The following is a 24,105-nucleotide window of genomic DNA, read 5'->3' on the forward strand; positions in this document are numbered from 1 at the left end:
TTTATTGGAGAGGTACCATGATGGTTATGATGGGTTGGCAGATGCCAGTATTAGTGGTGAGGGGTATGTGCAGCTGTTGATTTTTGTGAATCATGCTATGAGGTGCAGTTTGATTGAATATAATGTGGAGGTCATTTGAAGCAAGCGGCCAGCTGTATCTGCCAGGTACCTGCTCCCGTTTCCAGGTCAGATTTTCTCGACATCTAATTTAGTTGTACAGTTTGATAAGATTGAAGGCTGAATATTTATAAAGTGAGTTAGTCTGTCAACAAGGTGTTTAACAAGAATAACCCCCCTTACTGGGCAAAATGCTGTTGCCAAGTGAGAAACTTGCAACGCCTTTTGTAAAAGGTGAAGTGAGACGGTCCTTACATTGAGGTTGGCCTCGCTGGACTTCTTGCCCAATTCTGTCACACATCTCGCCATAGCCCACATCACTCAGACCCTTATGGGTTTCCACGTACGGTGTCCTTTACACAAAGGAATCAGGGCAGATCATAATCACTGTTCCCTTTTAATAGGGAGAACCAGGATCACTGTAATTTTTGCATGAGGGTGCCAGAGTCACCAATCCCTTTACACAGGTAGTGCTAATTCTTTGTGCAAAACTATTGGAGAATGTTAGGAAGTCTTGCTTTAAATTCTGTTGGCAGAATCTTGAGGCACCCCCCCATGGTGGGCTTCATATACCAGTTATGATGGTTATGTGTGGGGGTCTCAGCAACTTCTTGCTTCCACCCTAGTAGTGGAAGTGGAATCTTCTATGCACCACAGCAAAGGAATATAAGAATTAGAATCAGGAGTAGGCCTTTCAGCTCTTTGAGTCTGCTCTGCCATTCAATAAGAATGTGGCTGATCTGATAGTCACCTCAGTTGCACTTCCTTGTCCATCTACCATAACCCTTGATTCTCTTGTCAATCAAAAACTACTAGCTTAAATATATTGAATAACCCAATCTCCAGTGTTCTCTGGGGAAGGGGATTCCACAGTCTAATTACACTCTGAGAGAAAATCTCAGAGAAAACCCTAGGACAGGCCAAACAGAGACAAGCACGGGAATTTCTAGAGGCCTCGTTCTCCACCAAGAAGGCCATCAATAAACACATAGAATTAGACCCTATATATGCACCACTGCGAAGGAAAACCAGAAATTAAGTAATCAATTCCAACGGACCCCAGAGTTTAAATACCAGGCGGGAAAATACAACAGCATTTCATCGGAGGCTGCACTGATGAAGTTACCCAGCAGGGTAATGAACCGTCTGTGGAACAACGAACAAGCTCAGCCAGTGAACTAACCACAGAAAATGTTTCTGTTTATCTCAGTCTTAAATAGGAGACCACTAATCGGTAAACTGTATAAGTTACTCCATAAGGTGAAACTTGCTGTCAGCATCCACTCTTGCCAACTTTACTCAGAATCTTATGTATTTCTGAAAGATTGTTCCTGAACTCCAATGTGTATAGACATGACCTTTCCTCATAAGATAACTCCTTCACCCCACGAACCAGAGCAGTGAACCTCCTCTGAACTGCTTCTAATGCGATTGTATCATTTTTTGAAATAAGCAGACCAAAACTGTGCAAAGTACTTCAGATGCTGTCTAACTGAGGCCCTGTACAGCTGCAGCAACACTTGCCAACTTTTGTGATTGATATGATGGACATTGTTCCTAAGACTTTGAAGAGGACCAAATGTTAGGTCTCACTCCTTCAAATTCCAAAACTGCTATGCTCAAAAGTCCATCCGATATTATAAGAGTGGGTAGTGCTTAAGGCAATCTACAGTATTAACCTTTACAGACCCATTTATAACACAAGTTACTTGACTAAACAGCTATAAGTTCTGAGTGGATTGCAACAGATGTGCCCAAGCATGTAAAGACTCTTGAAATACCAGGAATTTGCAAACAAAGGATGGACGTGTGACAATCCTAGCTTCAGACTAAGAACTCAAAAGATCTCAGCATAACTGATTTCTTTGCTTCGTGAAACCTTTGATTCCTCAATATGACCATATAACCAGTTGAAATTTTGACACTGCGAAGGAAATGTGGCCAAGCACAGCCAATGTCCAAGAACTTTCAAGGGAGAAAATACCTTTCTCGATATTTAAGGAAAAGCAGGAAAGGGAGAACTATCTTAAACAACTAATGATCTGCTGTGAAATAATTGGGCACATGTTCAGAACCAGAAGCCAGAGATCTTCTCTTGCACCTAAAATGTGCAGTTGTGTGAAATGTAGCTCCTAAAAAAAACCACCTATTCAAATACAGAAGCTATTTGCAGCTGCTGCATCTGCTTCAAGCATTAACCTCTTCATTTCAGCAACAAGGAATTCAAGCAAAGAACAGTGATGGTATTCCGTAGAGACTATGGGGTTTTTGTTTTCTCATACAAGCATTCTTTTGTCCTATCATACTTCTTTTAATCTTGGTATCTGTCATGCTTTTGTTAATAATTTTGTCTCTATCCTTTTGAAACATTTAGTAATTACTTTTAATAAAAATAACATCTAACCTTATTTAATCAAAGGCTTGTCTGCATGTCTGCTTTAATTTGAATCATTATAATTTAATAGGGAGCGCATGAGCTTTATTTATCTGCAATTCACTGACCACATAATGGACATACCTAGTGGTCATGATAAGTTCCTTCAACAGAAACAGTTCCATAGCATTTTACGGGTGGAAATAGACAGGAAGTGGATGTTGATTCAGTTATGTAAAAACAACTAAAAAAGGTAAGATTGACACAAATTGAAAATGAAGTCAAATAATTCAGCAAAAAATAATGGTAATATCCTATAGATTGGGGAAAACTTGCAAAGGTGGTGAAAAGAAAATGAGGGCAAAATTGAAACATAAAAGAAACTACAACAATATATAAAAATACACAACAAAAGCTTATATAAGTTTGTTAATCTTGAGATAGTGCAGAAAAGATTTACAAGGATGTTGCTGGGAATGGAGGGTTTGAGGTATAGGGAAAGGCTGAATAGGCTGGGGCTTTTTTCCCTGGGCATCAGAGGCTGAAAGGTGACCATATAGAGGTATTTAAAATCATGATGTCGTGGATAAAGTGAATAGCCAAGTCTTTTTCGCAGGATGGGGGAGTCCAAAACTAGACGGCATAAGTTTAAGATGGGAGGGAAAGATTTAAAAAAGACATGAGGAGTAACTTTTTCACGCAGAGAGGGGTACATGTATGGAACGAGCTGCCAGAGGAAGAGGTGGAGGCAGGGACAATTGTAACATTCAAAGGCATCTGGATGGGTATATGAATAGGAAGGCTTGGGAGGTATATGAGCCAACTGTTGGAAAATGATACTAGGTCAGATTGGGACGACTGGTCAGTGTAGAAAGGTTGGATTGAAGGGTCTGTTTCTGTGCTGTATGACTCTATATAAATGGTAAGTGAAAAGTGAAAGTGAATATAGATCTCTTAGAGAATGAGACTGACGACATATTAATGGAAATCAAGGAAATGCCAAACTTTGAACAAGTGTTTTGTTATGTTAAAAGAAACATAAAACATCCCAACGATAATATGATGAATCCCTGTTTTGTTCTAACAATTTGTGCCGATGGAGCCAGCAATCTGGGGAACATTGTAGCATCCAGAGGACAGATGATTGCAAGGGAGTTGTTACATTTGAATTCCACTACTACTTGCTATATTTGACTGTTGTAAAATATTAGTTACATTCAGTACTGCCTAGGAACAAGGGCAGGGCTCATTGCAAGGTTTTCAATCAGTCACTCAAAATAGTTCTGGGACCACTGAAGAATAGTTCAAGGGAACCATATGGTTAGTTAGAGATGGGCAGAGATAGAACCAAAACTGCATGCAGAAAGGAACTCTTAAATTATGCTGCTGGAAAGAGAAATGAACCACACTGAGTGTATATAGTTTGGGACTCATCAAGAAGCCAAGAACAGGTGGATGATTTTGTGCTCTTTGAGGTTATGGAGAGGTTCTCAGAGTTAGTAGGTTGTAAGCTCAGAGTCAGAACTGTGCAAAAGTCCTGGGAGCTATGGGGCCTCAGAAAGAGCCACATGCCATGAATAGTTCAGTGCAGCAGAATATGGAGGTTGAAAACAAAAGTGATATTTGCTTTGTGCAGCTGTGCGAGATGAAGCTCAGGAAACAAACTTGGCGTGGTACTAGATTGAAGAAGCTAGTCATCTGTGAAAAGGTGGAGTTATGCCTGTCAGTAAGTGCTGGATTGTGGTTTTCAAAAATCCAAAGGAGCATAATCCCAGGAAAGGAAGGTGAACCACTAGAATATGCAGTCATTGAGATAGTCCATGATAGATTGGCTTTTGAGGGTATTTCAAGGCCAGGTCAAAAGTGAAGAATCATTATCTGTTGTAAAGTTTTATTGAGACTTGACCCACAGTTTCACTGGCATCTGCAGGAAATTGCAGAGAAATCTGTACTATGCGTCTTGATAGCATTTGATGTGTTCTAGTGTGTGTTTGACAACTGTTGTCTGTTATACATACCTTGTGTTAAGTTTGATGTTAGAATATACATCATATCTTAGTGCAGTCTAAACTTTTTCTTGTCAATAATCTTTGCATGTTTGCAGAAATATATTTTATTTGTAATAAACTTGTTATTCTTTGTTGAAATAGAAACCTATCTGACTTGATCCTAATACTAAACTGAATACAGTTTTTAATTGGTAACAGCACCATCTTGGTTAAATTTAAAATTGCAGTGGAGAGAGCAGTAGAGGAATGGGACTCTAAATGAGTTGGTGTGCCTGTCCAATCTTGGTTGCAAGTTATCAGTTATTTCTGTTTTATCTAGTTCAAACAAATTGAGAACTGTTGCTGCCAACACAGACCACCTATGAGCAGTTCATATTTCCAACTGGTTTCAATCAATTTGGAACGGAGGGATAGTTTTGATCTCCTCAATTAAGGAGGGATAAACTCACATTGGAAGCAATTCAGAGAAGGTTCATGAGGGCTGATTCCTGGAACAAAGGAACTGTCCTGTGATAAGATTGAGCAGGTTCAGCTCATTAGAGTTTAGAAGAATGAGGAATGATCTTACTGAAATGTTTGTGATTCCAAGGAGACTTGACAGGATAGATTATGTTTCCCTTTATATGGGAATCTAGATTTGGGGACACAGTTTCAAAATAAGGGGTCTTCCATCTAAATGGGGTTGAAAAAGAATTTCTTGTCTTGTAGGGTTATTTGTCTTTGGAACTTTCTTCCACTGAGAGCAATGGAGACTGGGTCACTGGAGATATTTGAAGGCTACATTAGACAATTGTTGATCGACAAGATAGTCACGAGTTATAAAGGGGGGGGAAGCAGGAAAGTGAAGTTGAGACCACAATGGAATCAGCCCTAATCTTATCGAATAGCAAAGCAGATTTGATATGACAGAATTGCTGGGTACAAAGTGGCTGGAAGTTCTGCTAGCATTGCTAAGATGAAATCACAGAGTATATCCAGATACAGAGTTAGAGGATTAGAGAGAGAAAGCCATGTGGTGACCACTTTTGAAGTGTGAAACATAAAATCACTCCAATCTTAAATTTCCCTTTTACTTACTTCAACCCCTGTTCCATTGCCATAGTCTCAAGGTGTATTACTGATTATTATATACCTCTATGTTTCTATTCAAAGATTAAAAAAATCCAAGTTTCTCTAGTCTCTCCTCACTCTTTAGTGTTCTTGACAGTAGGGATCCGCTTCACAGTTATTAATGAGATGTTTTTATTAATACATCAGTGAATGTTGAAGTTACAGAATGTGCAACTCACCCGCACAGTGTGATCCATCCGCAGAGAGGCGATAACCTCGACCACAGTTAACAACATTGCGCTTACAGCTGTACGAGCCAATGCTGTTGATACAGGTGTAGCCAGCCTGGCAAGGCTGAATTGTGTTGGTACACTCATTGATGTCTGGAAAATGTAAATAAATCAGTTTAACAATGTAGTCAGCAGTATCCATATTCATTCACATTCACCTTGGGAACAGGTAGAAGATGGGGTGTAATTTTGACAGCATCCTCTTCAATTAAAGTACGAACAAAACTGATGATTATTTCACCTTCAGATTTAATGTCCAGAAAATAAACATAATTTCTAGTTAGCAAACTAGAGTTATCCACAGCAAAAAGAAGCAAATTTGGGAAAGAAGAAAGCTGACAAACAAATCTCCTCTAACTTTACGCTGATGTGATCCACATTTATTTTTAAAAAAGCATATTAGTATTTTTTCAAAGCCATGTCAGATATAAGAAGTATCCATAGCAAACCAGATGAATTAGTAGCACAAGTAAAAATAATTAAGTATGGTCTGACAGCCATTATACATGGTTATAAACTGGCCAAATTTGAGGATTGAGCATTTTGGAAAGATGGGAATAGAGGAATTGATGGGAGGGTAGCTCCGTTTTTAAGGATCAAAGTAGTACACTCATGAGAGATTAATTTGGTTCAGAGAATCAAGATGTAGAATTAGTTTGGGTGGAGAAAACAAACAGCAAATAAGTCTTTGTGGAAATAAGTTATAGGCCACCGAACTGAGCTACACTATAAGACAGCGCATGCATGAAGGATTGGAATTATAAGAAAAAGTACTGCAATAATTGTGGGTGATTTTAATGTTCATATAGATTGGATAAATCAAATTGAGTAAGGTAGAATGGGAGATAAATTCATAGAATAGAATTTAGGCAAATTCTTACAGCCAAAGAGGGAGCAGGCTATTTCAGACCTGCTAATATTGAATGAGCCAAGAATAAGTAATGACTACATAGTAAAGAAGCCTACAGGCAACAATCAGCACCACACCTCTACCCTATCCCTGTAACCGTCAATTTCCTATGGCTAGTTCACCTACCCTGCACATCCCTGGACACTACAGGAAATTTAGCATGGCTAATCCACCTAACGTGCATTATTTTGGACTGTGGGAGGAAACTGGAGAACCCGGAGGAAACCCAGGCAGAAAAGGGGAGAATTGCAAACTCCACACAGACAGTCACCTGAGGCTGGAATCAAACCTGAGTCCCTGGCGCTGTGAGACAGCAGTGCTAACCACTGAGCCATCCCAAGTTCAGAAGATTGGACAAATGTTAGAAACCAGCAAAGAATTATGAAAAGTAATGAGGGAAAAATTACAGCATGAGAGAAAGCTAGCCAGGAAAATAGAAACAAACATTCAGTGTCATTGTATCCTCTGGTTACCAACCACTGGTGTCTTGGGTTGGACCAGTTCATTGCCATCAATCCACCTTTCCATGCTGAGTCTAGACTTTACAAATATCGGTAGTCTGGAGATTACACAATTCTTCCAGAACATATTTCATTCTGACTTGGATGTTTGGTTGGTTTTTGGCTTGAGAACTGTCACCCTCAATCCTGGTTCTTTGTAAAACATTTCTTTACTGGAGAACCTTTTATTTCGTGGATGTCCTTCATGGAAGAGGCCATTCTTGCTGAATCCAGTTACACCTCATTCCAGCTTCTCCCTCTCAAACTGCAGGGCGAATTCTATCATATTATGATTACTGACCCCCTGGGGGGTCCTTCAGCTTAGGCTTCCTAATCACTGCCTCATTACACATCACCAAAACCAGATTGCTTATTCCCTAGTGGGCTGTACCACAAACTGCTCCAAAAAGCCATCTCGTAGACATTTCACAAATTCCTTTTCTTGAGATCCACTACCAACATGATTTTTCCTGTACACATGCATATTGAAGTCCACCATGATTACCGTAATAATGCCTTTCTTAGCATGCCTTTTCTATCTTCTGATTTATTTTCTTCCCCCCATCCTGACTACTGGATTTTGATCCAGCGACAATAAAGGAGTAGCCATGTATTTCCAAGTCAGGATGGTGAGTGGCTTGGAGGGGAACTTGCAAATGGTGGTATTCCCATGTATCTGCTCCCTTGTCCTTCTAGATGGTAGTGGTTGTGGGTTTGGAAGGTGCTGTGTAAGGATATTTGGTGAATTTCTGCAGACCATCTTGTAGATGTGATATGCGCTATTGAGTGCTGGTGGTGGAGGGAGTGGATGCTTACTGATGTGATGTTATTCAAGCGGGCTGCTTTGTCCTAGATGGTGTCAAGTTCCTTAAATATTGTTAGAGCTTCGTCAATTCAGGCAAGTAGAGAGAATTCCATCACATTTCTGACTTGTGCCTTGTAGATGGTGCATAGGCTTTGGGAGTCAGGAAGTGCGTTACTCACCGCAGTATTCCTCGCCTTTGACCTGCTTTTATATAACAAGTCCAGTTGAGTTTCTGGTCAATGGTGATCCACCCATGATGTTGATTCTGGGGGGATTCAGCAATCATTGTCACTTGTCAACCCAGCCTAGATATTGTCCAGATCTTGTTGCATTTGAACATGGACTGCTTCTGTATTTGAGGAGTCACAAATGACGTTGAACGTTGTGCAATCAACGGTGAACATCCCCACTTGTGACCTTATGATGGAGGGAAGGTCATTGATGAAGCAGCTGAAGATGGTCAGCCTCAGACATTACTCTGAGGAACTCCTGTGGATATGTCCTGGAGCTAAGATAACTGAACTTAAGTAACCACAACCATCTTCCTTTGTGCCAGTTATGATTCAGCAGAGAGTTTCCCCCTGATTTCCATTGACTCCAGATTTGGGCTCCTTGATACCACACTCAGTCAAATGCAGCCTTGATGTCAAAGGCTGTCACTCTCACCTTACCTCTGGAATTCGCCTGTTTTATCCATGTTTGAACCAAAGCTGTAATGAGGTCAGGAGCTGAGTGGCCCTGGCAGAACCCAAACCGGGTATCACTGAGCAGGTCATTTCTGAGCAGGTGAGGCAATGGCCTGGTGATATTGTCGCTAGACTTTTAATCCAGAAACTCAGTCAATGTTCTGGGGACCTGGATTTGAATACCACCGTGGCAGATAGTAAAGTTTTCATTCAATAAAAAAAAAAACAAGAATTAGGTATCTACTGATGACCATGAAACCATTGCTGATTGTTGGAAAAATGTATCTGGTTCACTACTGGCCTTCAGTGAAGGTAATCTGCCATAATCATCTGGTCTGGCCTATGTGTGACTCCAGACCCACAGCAATGAAATTGACTCTCAACTGCCCTCTGAAATAGCATAGCAAGCCATTCAGTTGAAGGCAAGAGAGGGACAGACAATAAATGGTGGCTAGCCAGTGATGCCCATGTCCCACAAGTGAATGAAAAAATGTACTGCTTAATAGCACTGTTGATAACACCTCCCATCACTTTACTGATGATGAAGTGTTGATTGGCTGGTTTGAATTTGTCCTGCACTTTGTGTACAGAACAATTGTCCACATTGGGTAGATTCCAGTATTGTAACTGTACTGGAAGAGCTTGGCTAGGGGAGCAGTAAGTGCTAGAGCACATGCCTTCAGTACTATTGCCAGAATGTTATCAGGGTCCATAGCCTCTGTAGTATCCAGTGCCTCTAACCATTTCTTGATATCATGTGGAGTGAATCAAATTGGCTGAAGACTGATATCTGTGATACTAGGGACTGGTGGAGGAGGCCAAGATGGATCATTCACTTGGCACTTCTGGCTGAAGATTGCAGCAAATGGTTCAGCCTTATCTTTTGATGTGTTAGTCTCCACCATCATTGATGATGGGGATATTTGTGGAGCCTCCTCCTCCAGTGAGTTGTTTAAGTTTTCACCATCATCCATGACTAAATGTGGCAGGACTGCAGAGCTAAGATCTGATCCTTTGGCTGCGGGATCACGTACCTCTGTCTATCACTTGCTGCTTATGCTATTTGGCAAGCAGATAGTCCTGTTTGGTAGCTTCACCAGGTGGATACCTCATTTTAGGTATGCCTGGTGTTGCTCCTGGCATACCCTCCTGCAGTCTTCAGTGAATCTGTGGAAGTCTTTAGCGCAAAGGGCTGTCAAGATTGGGTCATTAAGTACATTCAAGGCTGAGCTGGGACTAGCAGTAAGTTGTGCCACAAACGCTTTGAAGCTGAAGAATGAGGAGAAAAGTCTATCAATGCAACTAAATGCGTCAATCCAACAAATGTTGGGCAGTTTCACTTAAATTTGTAAAACTCTTGTTTCCACTCATATTATTCATTGACTTCTCCTTTCCCATGGTATTTTCATATAACACCACTAGTTTTAATAATTAATATGGTGTAATGTGCTTACGGCTGTGCCTGAAATTAAGGCTGCAAGCAAAGTGTTCAAATCATTGCTGCTGAAATGCAGGCAATCAACCATTTTCACTTCTTTGCATCAAATGTAATATGAGGGTCTTGTATCCAACTGTGCGCTACCTTTGCTTGCTAGTGCTGCAGGGGATTGAGGAGATTCATAAATTATAACTGATAGATTGTTCCAGCAGGAAAATCTCCATGAAAAGCTAATGCCTCCTTTCTGACAGTTCTCCAGGCAATTCTGACATCTGCAGTGGCTGATGCTTATTGTCAGAAAGTGTAGCTTGGCAAAGGATGCATGTACCCATCTGACTTTCAACACATTTCTCTGTTGCTGAAATGTGTGGCATCTGTTTGGCTACTGGCACTGAATTAATGATTTGAATCAACACTGGCTCAGATGTTGTCTGATAGATTAGCAGTGAGTCCTTTGAGTATGCGGCACACTTCCCTTCTGTTGTTGGCTCAGCAGTGGTCCTGAATTGTTCTATAACTAGTCCACATGGCGAGATTTTAAAAGCATTTTGCTCAGTTTGTTACATTCATTTAGTGAATAAGCGGTTGCCGTCCCCCACATCAATCATTCCTTTCAAGGGAGTAGACAATGTGCCAACTTTGGCCACCAGCTGTCCATTATAAGTCATACAGCATCACAAACATATTAATCATCCATTCTGGATGAATGTAGATCAGTACAGCTGGTTATTCAGCAGGACCCTGTCTCCAGCCCCTTGGCGAATTATCCTGCATCCTGTCCTGCAGCGCCATCTTCTGCTTCAAAATGACATCACATGGAATGGGTTTGTTAGCTGCACATTTTGGCAGGGACTTGTGTGGATAAGTTCCCATACAGTCATAATGCATATTACAGTAAACTTTTTATCGACTGGTATCTATGGGGCCAGGAATGTGCTGGTTGATCAAATATTCTGGATGATCAAGAGGTCCATATAATCAATGTAAAAACACAGACTAAGTAATAGAACCATAATGCAGGGGGTATTACACATCACTGTTATACTCTACTTACAGCATAAATCACTTAAATAATAGTACAACTTTTCCTTAAATAAAACTTACCAGCAGACAGCCTTCTCACTCGCACCCTCAACTGACTACTCAGACATCGCAGAGATAGCAACAACACAGTAAACTTCCAGTATTTGAGCTATATAATTTTTGCCAGTGTCTCACAGTTCATAAGGTTCTGGTTAAAACAAAGTTTGCTACACTTGTATATGTGATTTCTATTCTAGTATCTTATTCTAGTATCTAGCAGGTTTTTGGACAGGAGCTGTATAATTGTGGTGTTGTAGCGTGATGTGTTTGTTGTATAACTAATATTTTTCTTTCCAATAAGTTGATTCTTTCAACATAACTTTCAGGATTTTGCTTGGCACTTTAGACAAGAAAATAAATTGGTGATTTTCCCTATTTATCACTATCCATATATATGAATTCAGGTTGCTTTAAAATTTCAACTCTTTATCCTTATTTTTATGGGTAAAAATACAGAAGGATTTGTGATGTTGGCATCACTGGCAAGGGCAGCGTTTGTTGTCAATCTTAAATTGCTCTGGAGAAGGTGAAGGTGAGTCAGCATTCATGAACTACTGATGTCCAATGTATGTAGCCTCAGTGCTGTTAAGGAGTACCAGCTGGCCTAACATCAGTGAAGGAGTGACAATATAAATTCAAATCAGGATGACGAGTGACTTGGAGTGGAACATGCAGATGGTGATGTTTCCATGCATTTCTTGTCTTTGTCATTCTAGCTGGTAAAGGTTGTGTCTCTGGAAGCTGTTAACAGTGGAACTTTGCTAAGTTGCTACAGTGAATCTTGTCAATAATACACATTGCTGCCACTGGTGATGAAGTGAGTTAATATTTTAATGTGGTGATCGGCAAACAAGCTGTCTCATGGATGTGTTGAGCTTCTTTTGTGCTGTTGAAGCTTCATGCATTTAGACATTGTAATGCTGTTCTGAAACACACCTTGTACACAGTTGACAGGTTTGGGAAAGTTACTCATTACAGAATTCCAGGTCCTTAACCTGCCTTTGTAACCACAGTGTTTATATGGCTGACCTAGCTAACATTCTAGTTGAAGGTAATTCCCAAGGTGATGTTGGAGTGAATGCTAAATATGGTTAATTCCATTAAAAATCAAAAGGCAATAGTTAATTCTGTGCTGTTGGAGATTGTCATAGACTGGTACTTATGTGGTGTGTATATTACTTGCCACATACCAGCCCAAGCCTGGATGTTGTTCAGGTCTTGCAGCATATGGATACAGATGTTTCATTAACTGGGGAGCATTGAATGGAACTAAGTACTGGGCAGCCATCAACATGAATCCCCATTTCTGACTTCATTATGGACACACATTCATTGATGAAGCAGCTGGAGATGGTCGGGCTGAGGACACTACCCTGAGGAACTCCTGCAGAGATGTCCCAGGACTGAAATGATTGACCTCAAATAACTACAACTATCTTTCTCTGTGCCAGACATGACTCTGACCAATGGGGAGTTTTCCTTGTGATTCTCATTGACTTCAATTTGTTGGACCAAGGTTGTAGTAAGGTTGAGAGCTGACTGGTCGTGGTTGAACTCAAAATGAACATCTGTGAACAGTTGTTGTGTAACAACTTGATGGCACTGCCAACAACATCTTGTATAACTAAAGCTAATGATTGAGAGTGGACTGATGAGATGATGATTGACCAGATTTGATTTGATCTGCCTTTTGTGCACAGGATATATCTGAACAATCTTTCACATTTTCAGAAGGATACCAGTGTTATATCTGCAGTTAACACTTTGACTAGGAAGGCAGCTGGTTCAAGAGCACAAGATGTTGTATATGGGTCTGAAAGGGTTAATACTTGATTGGGATCATTATTCAATTGAATTGAATAATTTATTGTCACTTCCATCTTACAGTGAATAATACTATAAAATACAGTGAAAAGCTTCAACTGTTGACACAATCGAGCGCTATTATGAATTGTTTAAGAATAAAATGATAACAGTTAAAGAGAGTCTATCTCCATTCCTCCACCTCCGCCATAGCCCCTGAGCCTTCAGCCAACAACATCTGTGCCTCCTCCACCACCTGGCCACCACCTGTGCCAGACCCACCATTCTTTAGGCGCCATCTCTTGGCTGCTGGGCCCACACTTGCCGACGCCGCCACCGATGCTGGAACCCATGCCCCGCAACCAGGAGTGCCCAGCTCCTCTGCTGCCGCCACCTTGCTGATAACCAGGTGTATCCAATCCCGGCCTACTGCAACCAGGAGCTGCTGCTGCCATCTGATTGATAACCATGACTCCCTGCTCTGGGCCTGCCCTGACCACAGTCTCTGGCTCCACTGCCACCTCGATGATGCTAGGAGTCCCCACTCTGGGCATAGCATGCTGCCACTGCCGCCTCACCAATGCTACGAGTTCCCAGTCTGGGCCTGCTGCAACCAAGAGTCCCAGGCTCGGCTGTCAGGCCAGGCTGCTGCAGAATCCTTCTCCAGCCACCCTCCTCTAAGATGTTGCCTTGCCAGAGCCACAATCTTGAAAAGTTTGCTGCAGTTGCCACCTCCGATCACTGGAGGAGCTTTGCTGCCCCTGCGACTGGTCCCGAATGCTGGGAGGATGTTCTCACTGCCGCTGTCACCACCTCAAATTGCCAAGAGGATCGCGTCCACCAACACTGCCTCCAAATGCCAGGACGCTGCTGGCATTCCGCACACAGCCTGCTTTTGCTGCTGTGCCAATGCAGCCAATTAACCTGCTGCAAGAGGCATTAGAGAAAAGAAAAATGAACAAAAATTGGAGGAAAAGAAGAATAAGAACAAGAGAAAAGGAATTTTAAAAAGGAAACAAAGCAGACAGGAGTCATGAGCCCCGGACTCAAGATGCCACACGCAGCCCTGCTACTCTGCTGCCATCTAGTATCACGTAGCATCATTAAGAACCACCCACCTTGGGAGCTACATTAAAGGCAAGATTTTCTTAACAGTCTTTGAAGTAATATACAACCTACAACCTTTAAATTGTTGCAGAAATTCAGGAAAATACATCTTGTTTAACCTAAAAGACTTTTAGACTGGAATGTGTCTGCCCTCACACATGCTTAAGAACCAACATGCTTGGAAGATATGGATGGCAGCATGACAAGTCTGCAGTACTGCAGCCAGGATGTTGTCAAGGTGTATAGCTTTTGTTGTATCCAGTGCCTTCAGCCATTTTTTATTAACACATGGAGGGGATTATAGGGAAGTTCAAGACTGATCATCCACTTGGGACTTTCATCTGAAGGTAGCTGCAAATTCTTCAGCTTTGTCATTCACACTCACTTGCTCGGCTCCACCATCATTCCTAACAGGGATATTTGTGGAGTCTCATTCTCCTGTTTATTGTTGAAGTATCCACCATAGTTCATTGTGGATATGGTAGGACGGCAGAGCTTTGATCTGATCTGCTGCTTGTGGAATTATTTGGTTATGTCTCTAGCAGGCTAATTTTTCTGCCTAGTCTGCATGTATGCGCATGTTGAAACTTCATCAGATTGGCACCTCATTTTAGGTATGCCTGGTGCGGCTCACCTCCTTCCTTTCTTATTGAACCAGGGTTGATCTCCCAGTTTGAAGTTAATAGTAGACTGAAGGATATGCTGGCATATGAGAATACAGCTTGTGGTCCAATACCATCTGCCACGGCTGATGACCCATAGCACCTCTTAGATGCCCAGTTTTGAGCAGCTAGATCTGTTCTGAATCTATCCATTGTAGCATTGTCATAATGTCATGTGACAGGATGGAGGATATCTTTACTGTGAGATTGGGACTTTCCATAATCACTGTGCAGCAGTCAAGATATCAATACTATCATAGACTGATACATCTGGATAAATTGATGAGGATGAGTTCAAGTAATTTTTATTCTCAGTTATTTGTTCCCTCACCAAGTGTCACGGAGTCAGTATGAAAACTATGTTCTCAGCCCAGTCAGTAGTCCTAGCTAATGAAATCAATTTTGTGCTACAGAATCACTCTTAGCAATGAACTTTGAAATCATAGAATGAGATAGAGAGATTTACAGCATGGAAACAGACCTTTCGAACCAACTCATCCATGTTGACCAGATATCCTAAATTAATCTAATCCCATTTGCCAGCATTTGGACCATACTCTAAACCCTTCCTATTCACGTACCTGTCCAGATGTCTTTAAGTGTTCTGATTGTAAAAGATCCAGACCACAGGTTTCATAGAATCCCAACAGTGTGGAAGCAGGCCATTTAGCCCTTACTGACCCTCTGAAGACCATCCCACCCAAACCCACTCCATCTCTGTTACCCTACATTTCCCATGGCTTATCCACCTACCCATCACATCCCTAGGCATCATGAGCAAGTTAGTGTGGTCAATCCACCTAACCTACAAATCTTTGGACTGTGGGAGGAAACCAGAGCACCCAGGGTAATCCTATGCAGACACAGGGAGAAACCCAAATGGCGTTCAACATGGAGGAGCACTGATTTATCAGCAGAAGGAAAGCATTTGGTGATAATCTTTGGAGAGTTCCTTTTGACCTGGTACCATGTGATCTCACAGAGACGATGTCGGGGACACCAGGACAATACCTCCTAACTGTCTGCCACTGTGTCACACCATCTCTAGTTCATCAGTCCTGCTGATGGGACTAGACGTGCTGTAAAATGGTTTTGAAGGAGTCTGGGATATTACTTATGAGGCATGACCCAGCGAGTCTGACCACGTAAGCCTGTTGGAAAATTGTTCAGTTGGACAGATCTCCCAATTTTGTTGAAAACTTCCCAGATGCTAGTGGCTTAAAGAGTCAGACACTGATTTTATCACTGCTAGTAGCTAGGTTGTCATTGGGTGGCCTATTAGTTTTGTTCTTATTCAACCTAATACAACTAAGTGGATTGTTTGGCTATTTCAAACAGCAGTTGCAAGTTAACTACATTGCTGTAGACCTGGAGTCACAAAGGCCAGACTGAGTAAGGATGTCAGATATCTTTTCGTGAAAGGCAGGAGTGAACCTGATAGGTTTTTATGATAATCCCATAGATTACTGATTATCATTGGTGAGTCGTTGAATCCCGTTTCTCCAGCCGGCATGATGACACTTGATTGCATGTTTCAGGAGCTTTAGTCTGAATATCTAGGTTGTTAGTCCAGCAACATTTCCACTCTGACTCCAGCATCACCAAAGAAACATAACACAGTTTCTCTAATCTATTAGGTTTTTGATAGGTTTTGTTTGCTGTTTAGTGTAAAATCATCCTGAGATTTCTTGTATATGTGCCATGATTATTTGCATTCTGAAACATTATGCCCTTCTTCAGCAGATAGTATACTGCAGTGACCCTCTGGGGAAAAATCATACCAATCCCTTAAATATATCAACAAAGGTGAAAGTATGAGGATGATATTATAAATTTAGGATGATCATCCTTAATTTGCCTGATATCTCGTTGAATTTCTTTAGTCGTTGTAGATGACAGTACTTTTACAATTGGGTTAGATCGGGAATTCTAAACTGTTAATGCAAGGGTAACGACAAAACAGAAACATTTAAATCAAAGCCAGCAAGGCTTACAACATGAAAGTAATGGTTTTCCCATGATACTGTGTATAAATTTGTATCAAATTGGAAAATGATGGACAAATGTAAAATGAAATGTAAAAGCACTGAAGTATGTGCCATGCTTTTACAAGGAATTTTAGCCATGGATACAAGAATGGATTTTTTAAAAACCCTGGTCATGTTGTCCGTCTATATGATCTAATAACTAAGGACTGTTGTAAAAAGGAAGACTTACATTTATATAGCACCATTAAAGAGTACGGGAAATCTCAAAGCACTTTAGAGTCAATGAGGTACTTGTGAAGTGTGGTTGTTGTTGTGAGATAGGAAATCCAGGTAAACCTGATGTTAAATGTGGCAGCTGTTTGCAGCCCAGATAGTTTCATTCTCAGCAAATTGAGTTCCCCAGTAGTGAGCATCTCAAACAGGGCAAAAGAAGAATTGATTCAGAGTTGGCCCTGGAGCTATGAAATAACTGGGCTGTGTGTATTTCCCAGATTTAGAAAATTCTTAATCAATATTCTTCAGCTCTGAACTTGTGATTGAGGAAAAATATGTCAGGTATATTTAGCTGTGAAGCTACACAAAAGAGCACCAGGATGACTTCACACTTAAAATTTGTACGATGGACTCATTTGCATAATTTCAAGGAGTTCCCAGTGCAGCTTTAGCCTTACCTTGGCAACCAGTTCATTGGAGTATGTGAAATATTTAATCTCACATTTAAATGGAAAGTGGCACTCGGTGTTAAGTTTGAAGCCAAATATTTCAATCCTTTAAAATATCTGTTAGGTGTTGCTAATATTGTATGCAGGTAGGGAAAAACAATTACTAAGAAGGGAGTAAAAGGAACAGCCATCCATACAGTTCAAAGTTTCCCCATGTTATCCTCTTGGACTTGGAATTGCATTGGAATGTGGCAGCATCCTTTGTGGAGTCAGTTTCCTTCAGACATATCCAATGGTTAACTGGCCCAATAAAGTCATATTTCAGACACAGATACCCAAAGTATACTTGAACGTGTTCTTCTTGTTGACTCTGTACTCTTGATCTTGCTCTCAATTCTAGAAGCACATTGGGATTTCTGAAAGAACTACCTGCCCTAATCCATTGCAGGTAGTTATGTTGTAGTTGAAAGCAACAGAACTAAAAGAAAACTAACAGCAAATAAAAGTCCAGCAGCAAAATAAAAATCAACTTTGTGAAACAACAGCTATTGCTGCTTTGACACGTGCAGCAAAAACGAAAACAATTACTAATGAAACTTTTGAAAATTCCAACTAATTTTATAATCTGCAATTGCTTTTTTGAAACGTACTTCTGCAGGTGAGTTGAACCTTTGTGTGCCAAAGTTAAACAGAGATATGGGGACAAGAAAGATGAGAAGAATGGGAAATCTATTATGGGAGTAGGTTTAGTGTACTTTGCAATTTAGCCAAAGTTATCACTAAGTTTTGTCCTCACCAGAAAGTGTAGTGTGGATTTGACAGACTCCCAACCAGGTCACACTCCAGCCTCATAATTACCTAATCCCCAGAAAATAACTTTAAAAAATCTATATTTTAGCATACATAAAATAACTGCACAGAGGCCAGTATCCCATGACCAAGTCACCCTTTTATTGACATGTGCACAGTACATGGGCTCTGACCAGCCAGGTCAGAACTAGTCCCTACATTGAGGAGACTCTCTGAATCTCCTGTTTATATCTGTCTGCCAAGGCTCCCTGATTGGCCCCAATCAAGGTTAACAACCCCAATCAAGGATTTAATAGTCAATGAGATCTACCTGGCTTTTGTTCCAATTATTACAACACAAATCCAATATTACATCCTGCATTGAGCAAATCCTGATCAGAAATCCCAGAGCTGGCATTCTAATGAAGACAACACCATTGGATCTATAAGCGGAAATGTTATGAAATCACACTCCCGCAAGTAGTCTCACCAGCTAGGATCACATATCGGGCATTTGGGAGAATAGTTAGAAAATTTAGAGACTGTTAAATAAACAGAAGATCACACAAAGCATGCATGACTTCCCAATGAGCACGGTGGCACTTTAAGAGCATGGTTTTGTAAAGTCTCTTTGATAGCATTGCATTGAGTATACGATTACCTACTCTTTACCACTCTCATTGAATTCATTAAGCTCTGAGATAAAGAACTTAATTAGCAGAGTACTCATCTTTATGGGAACAACATTTCACAATACTCAAAGTTCAGTTGAGGGAGAAACCATTTGTTGATAAACCACTCCAAAATTGTACAATACCGAATGTATCTGCTTTTGTTTCTTACCAATACAGTTGCCCAGAGCATCCTGCAGAAATCCACCTCCACATTGCATTTTTGGCCGGCAGCGGAATGATCCTTGTGTGTTCTGACAGATAAAGTTGGATCCACAGTTATGTGTTCCAATCTGACATTCATTGATATCTATCAGATTCCAAATACAAATCAAAATTATTCACCTGCTAAAACAAAAAGTACAATAAAGAAGCCAAAGAGTTGATAGAATCAATCAAGCAAACTGCTACATGATGGAAGGCCATGTACAGAAAAGACTTTCAATGTAACTACCGGAACCATCCAACAGCAGGGCAGTTCAGAGGAATACTATTTAATCCGAAATAACAAAGGACAAACTCAATATCATAATGTAGCACGCTGTTTTCATGTTGAATGGTGGAGCAGGCTTCAAGGGCGAAGTTGCCTACTTTTTCTCCTTTTTTGTATGTTCATATGCCTAGATTGAATGAGCATTTTACCTATTGGCCCATCTGACTGGACGACAGATGGGTGTGGATGTTAAAAATATCAGAATTTTATTGCTTCAGATAGGAATACAAATATGATATTGCAGATACATTCTAAAACCAAAGTTACTGACATTTGGTACTGGAATCACAGGATCAGAAACAGACCATTCATCAACTTGAGTCTTCTGACATTCAGTTAGATCATGGGTGAACTGCACTTCAATCATTTTTGTCTTCTTTGGATGCACATCCCTTGATATTCTCGTTGAACAAAAATCTGTTGATCTCATTCTTGAAAACTACAGACTTTTGAAGAAAAAGTTACAAATTGTTGCTTTCCTATTCATTGAAAGTTATTTCCAAATTTCAATCTTGAATGGCTCTAATTTTAAGATTTTCTCCTTGTTCTGCATTCCACTACCGGAAAAAAAACTATTTTCCCTTTATTCACCCTACCAAATCTATCAATCGTTGTAAATACGTCAATTAATCACTTCCATGAAATACAGGTCAAGTTTCCGCAATCTACTCTTATAGTTTAACCTTGTTAGTCCTGGCATCTTAGTGATGAATCTGCCTTCCACCCTCCCCAAAATCTACATGGGTGAATTTTTGTCTTCTTGGTGTGGTGCAAACAATGTCAAGAATGATGGGAAATAAGGTGTAAACGAAAAAAGAAATCAGTATCTTGATGTCAAAAAAGAGTTTTCTTGTTTTCCTCTTAAGCTTTAAATAGTGACTTCAGAATCTCATTACTAAGTGGCAACGGCCTTACTTCCACACATTCGCATTCTATTCATACACCTTGGTTTATTTCTATGTCATTTCCAAATCTCTCCCTTCCTGAGGTACTAGATGGTACAAATTCCCAAAACTAAAGTCAGAGCGAGTACCTGGTGGCTGCAGCTCACTCAATCCTTATCTCAGTCAGCATGTAATTGTCACTTCATCAAGATGTCCTAATATGTTCCCTAGACTCCAGCCTCCTGAAAACTCAACTAAATTTAGTCTGGGGATAACATTAGAGTCAGTCAAGGGGTTGGTCCATTTACACAATGGGGCTTGGCTATTATCAATAATGCATTCGTTCTTGCCAGAGTCCAAGGATCTATATCCTTACCATCCAGCGATTGTGCCAATTTGCCATGCATAACAAGTCCAGCCAATCTGGGGATTAAAAGTAAATTAATCAGGGAAATGTGGAGACATCAGTCTGAGGTCTGGGCTGTGCTCAGTCCAAGCTGTCTTGTCAAGTCAGTCCTGGGGATTTGCTCAATAATGATCTTCTTGACTGCTGCTTCTGCAGGATATGGCATCACAGGCAGGGAGGGGGGAATTGGATTGACTGGACACTTCTGGAGTGTCCTGGGAAAAAGATTCTGGGTGTCCTGTGTGTGGCTTCTCCTTCTTGTGAGTGCCTGTTGGCACCTGTCTATCTCTGAGAGGAAGGGACTCCTGGAGTGAGGTCAAGGTCCCTCTCCTCTCTTGCTTAGTCATTGATGCTGAGCACCAGTAATTGTGAGGGTTGTAGTCCACATGCCTAGGTTAGATGTACGTGCAGTGGCAGAATCAAGTGTGTGGTGGTTCCGTGGATGTCAGGAAGCAGAGAGAAGGTAGTGGTCCTTACCCTTTGTGAGTGCAGAAGTTCATTGACCTTGTTCCTACACAGGCATGTAGTCAGCTTAAGACAGGACACTGCAGTGATTCAGGCCACTATCTGACCAGGTTAGGTCTGTCTGGTGGCACGGTCTCTTTGTGCAGGAAGAAAGGACAGCCTTGCTCTCCACCACTTGACATCTCAACACAAATCTCACTCGACAATGCACTTTAATTGAATATTCTGTCCCGTGTCTTTCTTAATTTTTGATGCCTATTACTAATCACCAGACGGGGTGTAGGAGCCAGTGACAGTTCGAACTGGCCCAGCTTCCCGGACAGTAACAAGCTCCTGGCATCACCACAGTCTGATGATGTGTAATGAAAGTTCACACTTTAATTTGGAGTTTTGTTAATTTAATACCCACCCCCTCCCCCCATCCCATGAGCATTTTAGTGGTGGAGAGAGCATTTAATTAGGCGGGCAGAGGATGCTTGAGGATTTCACAATCTTGGCTATGCCCTGATTGAGTGGCAGATAGGCACTTGGATGACCTTCTCACTCCACCATCATTGTATCATCAAGCAGGATTGCTTGCCAGCTCCAAAAGAATTCCTCATTCGAAGACACTCCATGTCTAACCAAGAATCCTGGCGTTGAGGAAGTAGGACTCATTGAAAAGCCATTGCCGGCAAAAACAACCAGAAAGAATAAAATGGTTGTCTAGATGGCTCTGTTGTTAAAAACAGTACTCTGTCAAACTGATACATGCACAACTAGGTCAGCTGTGGTTATTATGTATGGCCGCAGTAAGCCTGGCTTGGTCAAGTGTTCAGAAAAGACGTGAAAGAGTTCTTGCTTCTTATCTCAGTTGGTGATCATAGGAGCACCACCTTATACAGACAGGACTAGGCTCGATAACAGATTTGTGATCGAATAATTTAACAATTCTTAATCTCAGCTCATGAATGAAGATTAACCGGCGTGACTAATGCCTGTGGAGTCTAGTTAGAATACAATCTTATTTCTATTCTAGAACACTGAGTTGGGCAGAAGCACAACATAGGTGTATTGGGCCTGTTATAGCCAGTCCCTGATATTCACTTTCACTGCATTCAATGACTCAAATATTAGGCATTGTGTTTAGCAGGTGGCTGATAGACTGACACCCATTTTGTGCCAAAGTCAAGAAACATTTCTACCCATTCATATTTTATTTAAAATCATACGTTTTCAGTCTACTGGCATGTGAACAGGATCTTTTGATTAAATTGCATCCCATGAACACCTTCTGGCTTCCAGTGGCAAACAGGTACCTCACATTTTTTAATGAGCAATGGTGAGACATCAAACAATGAATGGTAAGTTCTAATATCAATGCTGTCACGAAACTTTGATTCCCAAAACGTCAGTGCTTCCTACTTGTTTGTCAGAAGTGAAAGTGAACAATTATCCAGTTGATTATTTGCTGCTACTATAATTATACATGTGTTTTTTACACATATTTATATATACACAGACAAATGCTAGCACACACATATGTACACATACAGATACATGCTAGCACACGCACACATGTGTTTAGATATTTAATGCACCTCTGTTCATTACCTACCCTTGCACTGATTGTTTTCAGTCAGTTCATAGCCTGTGCCACAGCCTATCTCACGCAGGCATTGATAGGACCCAGCGGTGTTGATGCAGCGTTGTCCTGCTTGGCATGAGTTTAGCAATAACAGACACTCGTTGATATCTGTATTGAGCAACAAAAACTAGTCAGAATCTCTTCCCTGCTCCCCTAGAATGTTAATGTATGCTGATATGTTGACCATAGTTATTGGCAGATGTCTGTTTACCTTGCCCAAGCACCTTAATTTACCCTGTAGCTTTTATAGTGCATGGATTCTGGAGGGAGGGATATGAGGAATGACAGACAAACCTGACTCTGTTCTCACTTATCTTCCATAAAAGCACATTCTAACAACTTGGCTGATCTGACTTATGAATAAGAGTTGAGTCCCCGAAAGGCTCATATAGGCTGGGAAATATTTTTTATACTTCCACTGTAATGAAGGAAGGGAATCAATCCTCTCCAGGTTTGATTATATTACTTTAGTTAAGATTTTTTGATGTATCATAATTCCTGCAATCTCTTTGACTAGAGGGTCATTATTTATTCAGTATTTAAATTTGAAGAAGCTACACTGGATGAAGATTTGATAATTTCCCACATTTTGCTCTGAAACAGCAAAATCATTCACATAAGAGTCCTGTTTGAAATATACATGTGAACATAAACCATAGGGAAGGTTTTATTTTCTCCGAACTTGGGAACTAAATTTTAAATCATTGATATGAGGTGGCACCAAAATAGGACAAGAAGACTTAGCAAGTTAGGTAATTCTCTTCCTCCCAGTAGTAGCAATCTCAGGCACCTGCTCTTTGAACATCCCACAATAATTCAACAAAGCAATGAATGGTACGGGGCTTTGAAGACCAGCCATTTCACCTGTATTTCTATATCATTGCTATTGACCTTTTGACTAGTACTGGGATGGCAGTTCCTTACTATTCTCATTATGAAATGTAAATATTCCAGGGAATGAGTGAGAGAGTGAATGAGCAAGGGTTTGAAAGAAGGTGACTGTAAGGATAAAGGATTCACTGTTTCGGGCCTTCCACAATTCCTTAGATTCTGGAAAGATCACAGCAGATTGGAAGTGAGGAAATGTAACACCATTATTCAAGACATTTGAGAAGCTCTTGGAATTGAGCAGCATTATGTTAAAATGAACAACAAAAGAACAAGAAAGAAGCACGGCACAGGAACAGGCCCATCAGCCCTCCAAGCCTGTGCCGATCATCATGCCCTGACTAAACTAAAAAGTAAACCTTCTGCCCTTATTCGGTCCATATCCCTCTATTCCCTCC

At 40.8% G+C, this 24,105-nt stretch overlaps 1 protein-coding gene across 3 annotated transcripts in view; it reads right to left on the reverse strand.

The window, feature by feature from the left end:
* Window positions 1–24,105, reverse strand: part of fbln1 (fibulin 1) — a 150,879-nt gene that overhangs the window by 76,251 nt on the left and 50,523 nt on the right. For all 3 annotated transcript variants that reach the window (XM_048607709.1, XM_020534456.2, XM_048607710.1), the window contains exons 7-9: window positions 22,790–22,927; window positions 19,117–19,254; window positions 5,790–5,933 (exon numbers count right to left, since the gene is read on the reverse strand). In XM_048607709.1, the coding sequence (XP_048463666.1) occupies window positions 5,790–5,933; window positions 19,117–19,254; window positions 22,790–22,927 (420 nt within the window). The remainder of the gene's footprint in view (window positions 1–5,789; window positions 5,934–19,116; window positions 19,255–22,789; window positions 22,928–24,105) is intronic.

This window comes from Rhincodon typus, chromosome 18, assembly GCF_021869965.1.
Source record: "Rhincodon typus isolate 14 chromosome 18, sRhiTyp1.1, whole genome shotgun sequence".
In the NCBI taxonomy this organism is placed as follows: domain Eukaryota; kingdom Metazoa; phylum Chordata; class Chondrichthyes; order Orectolobiformes; family Rhincodontidae; genus Rhincodon; species Rhincodon typus.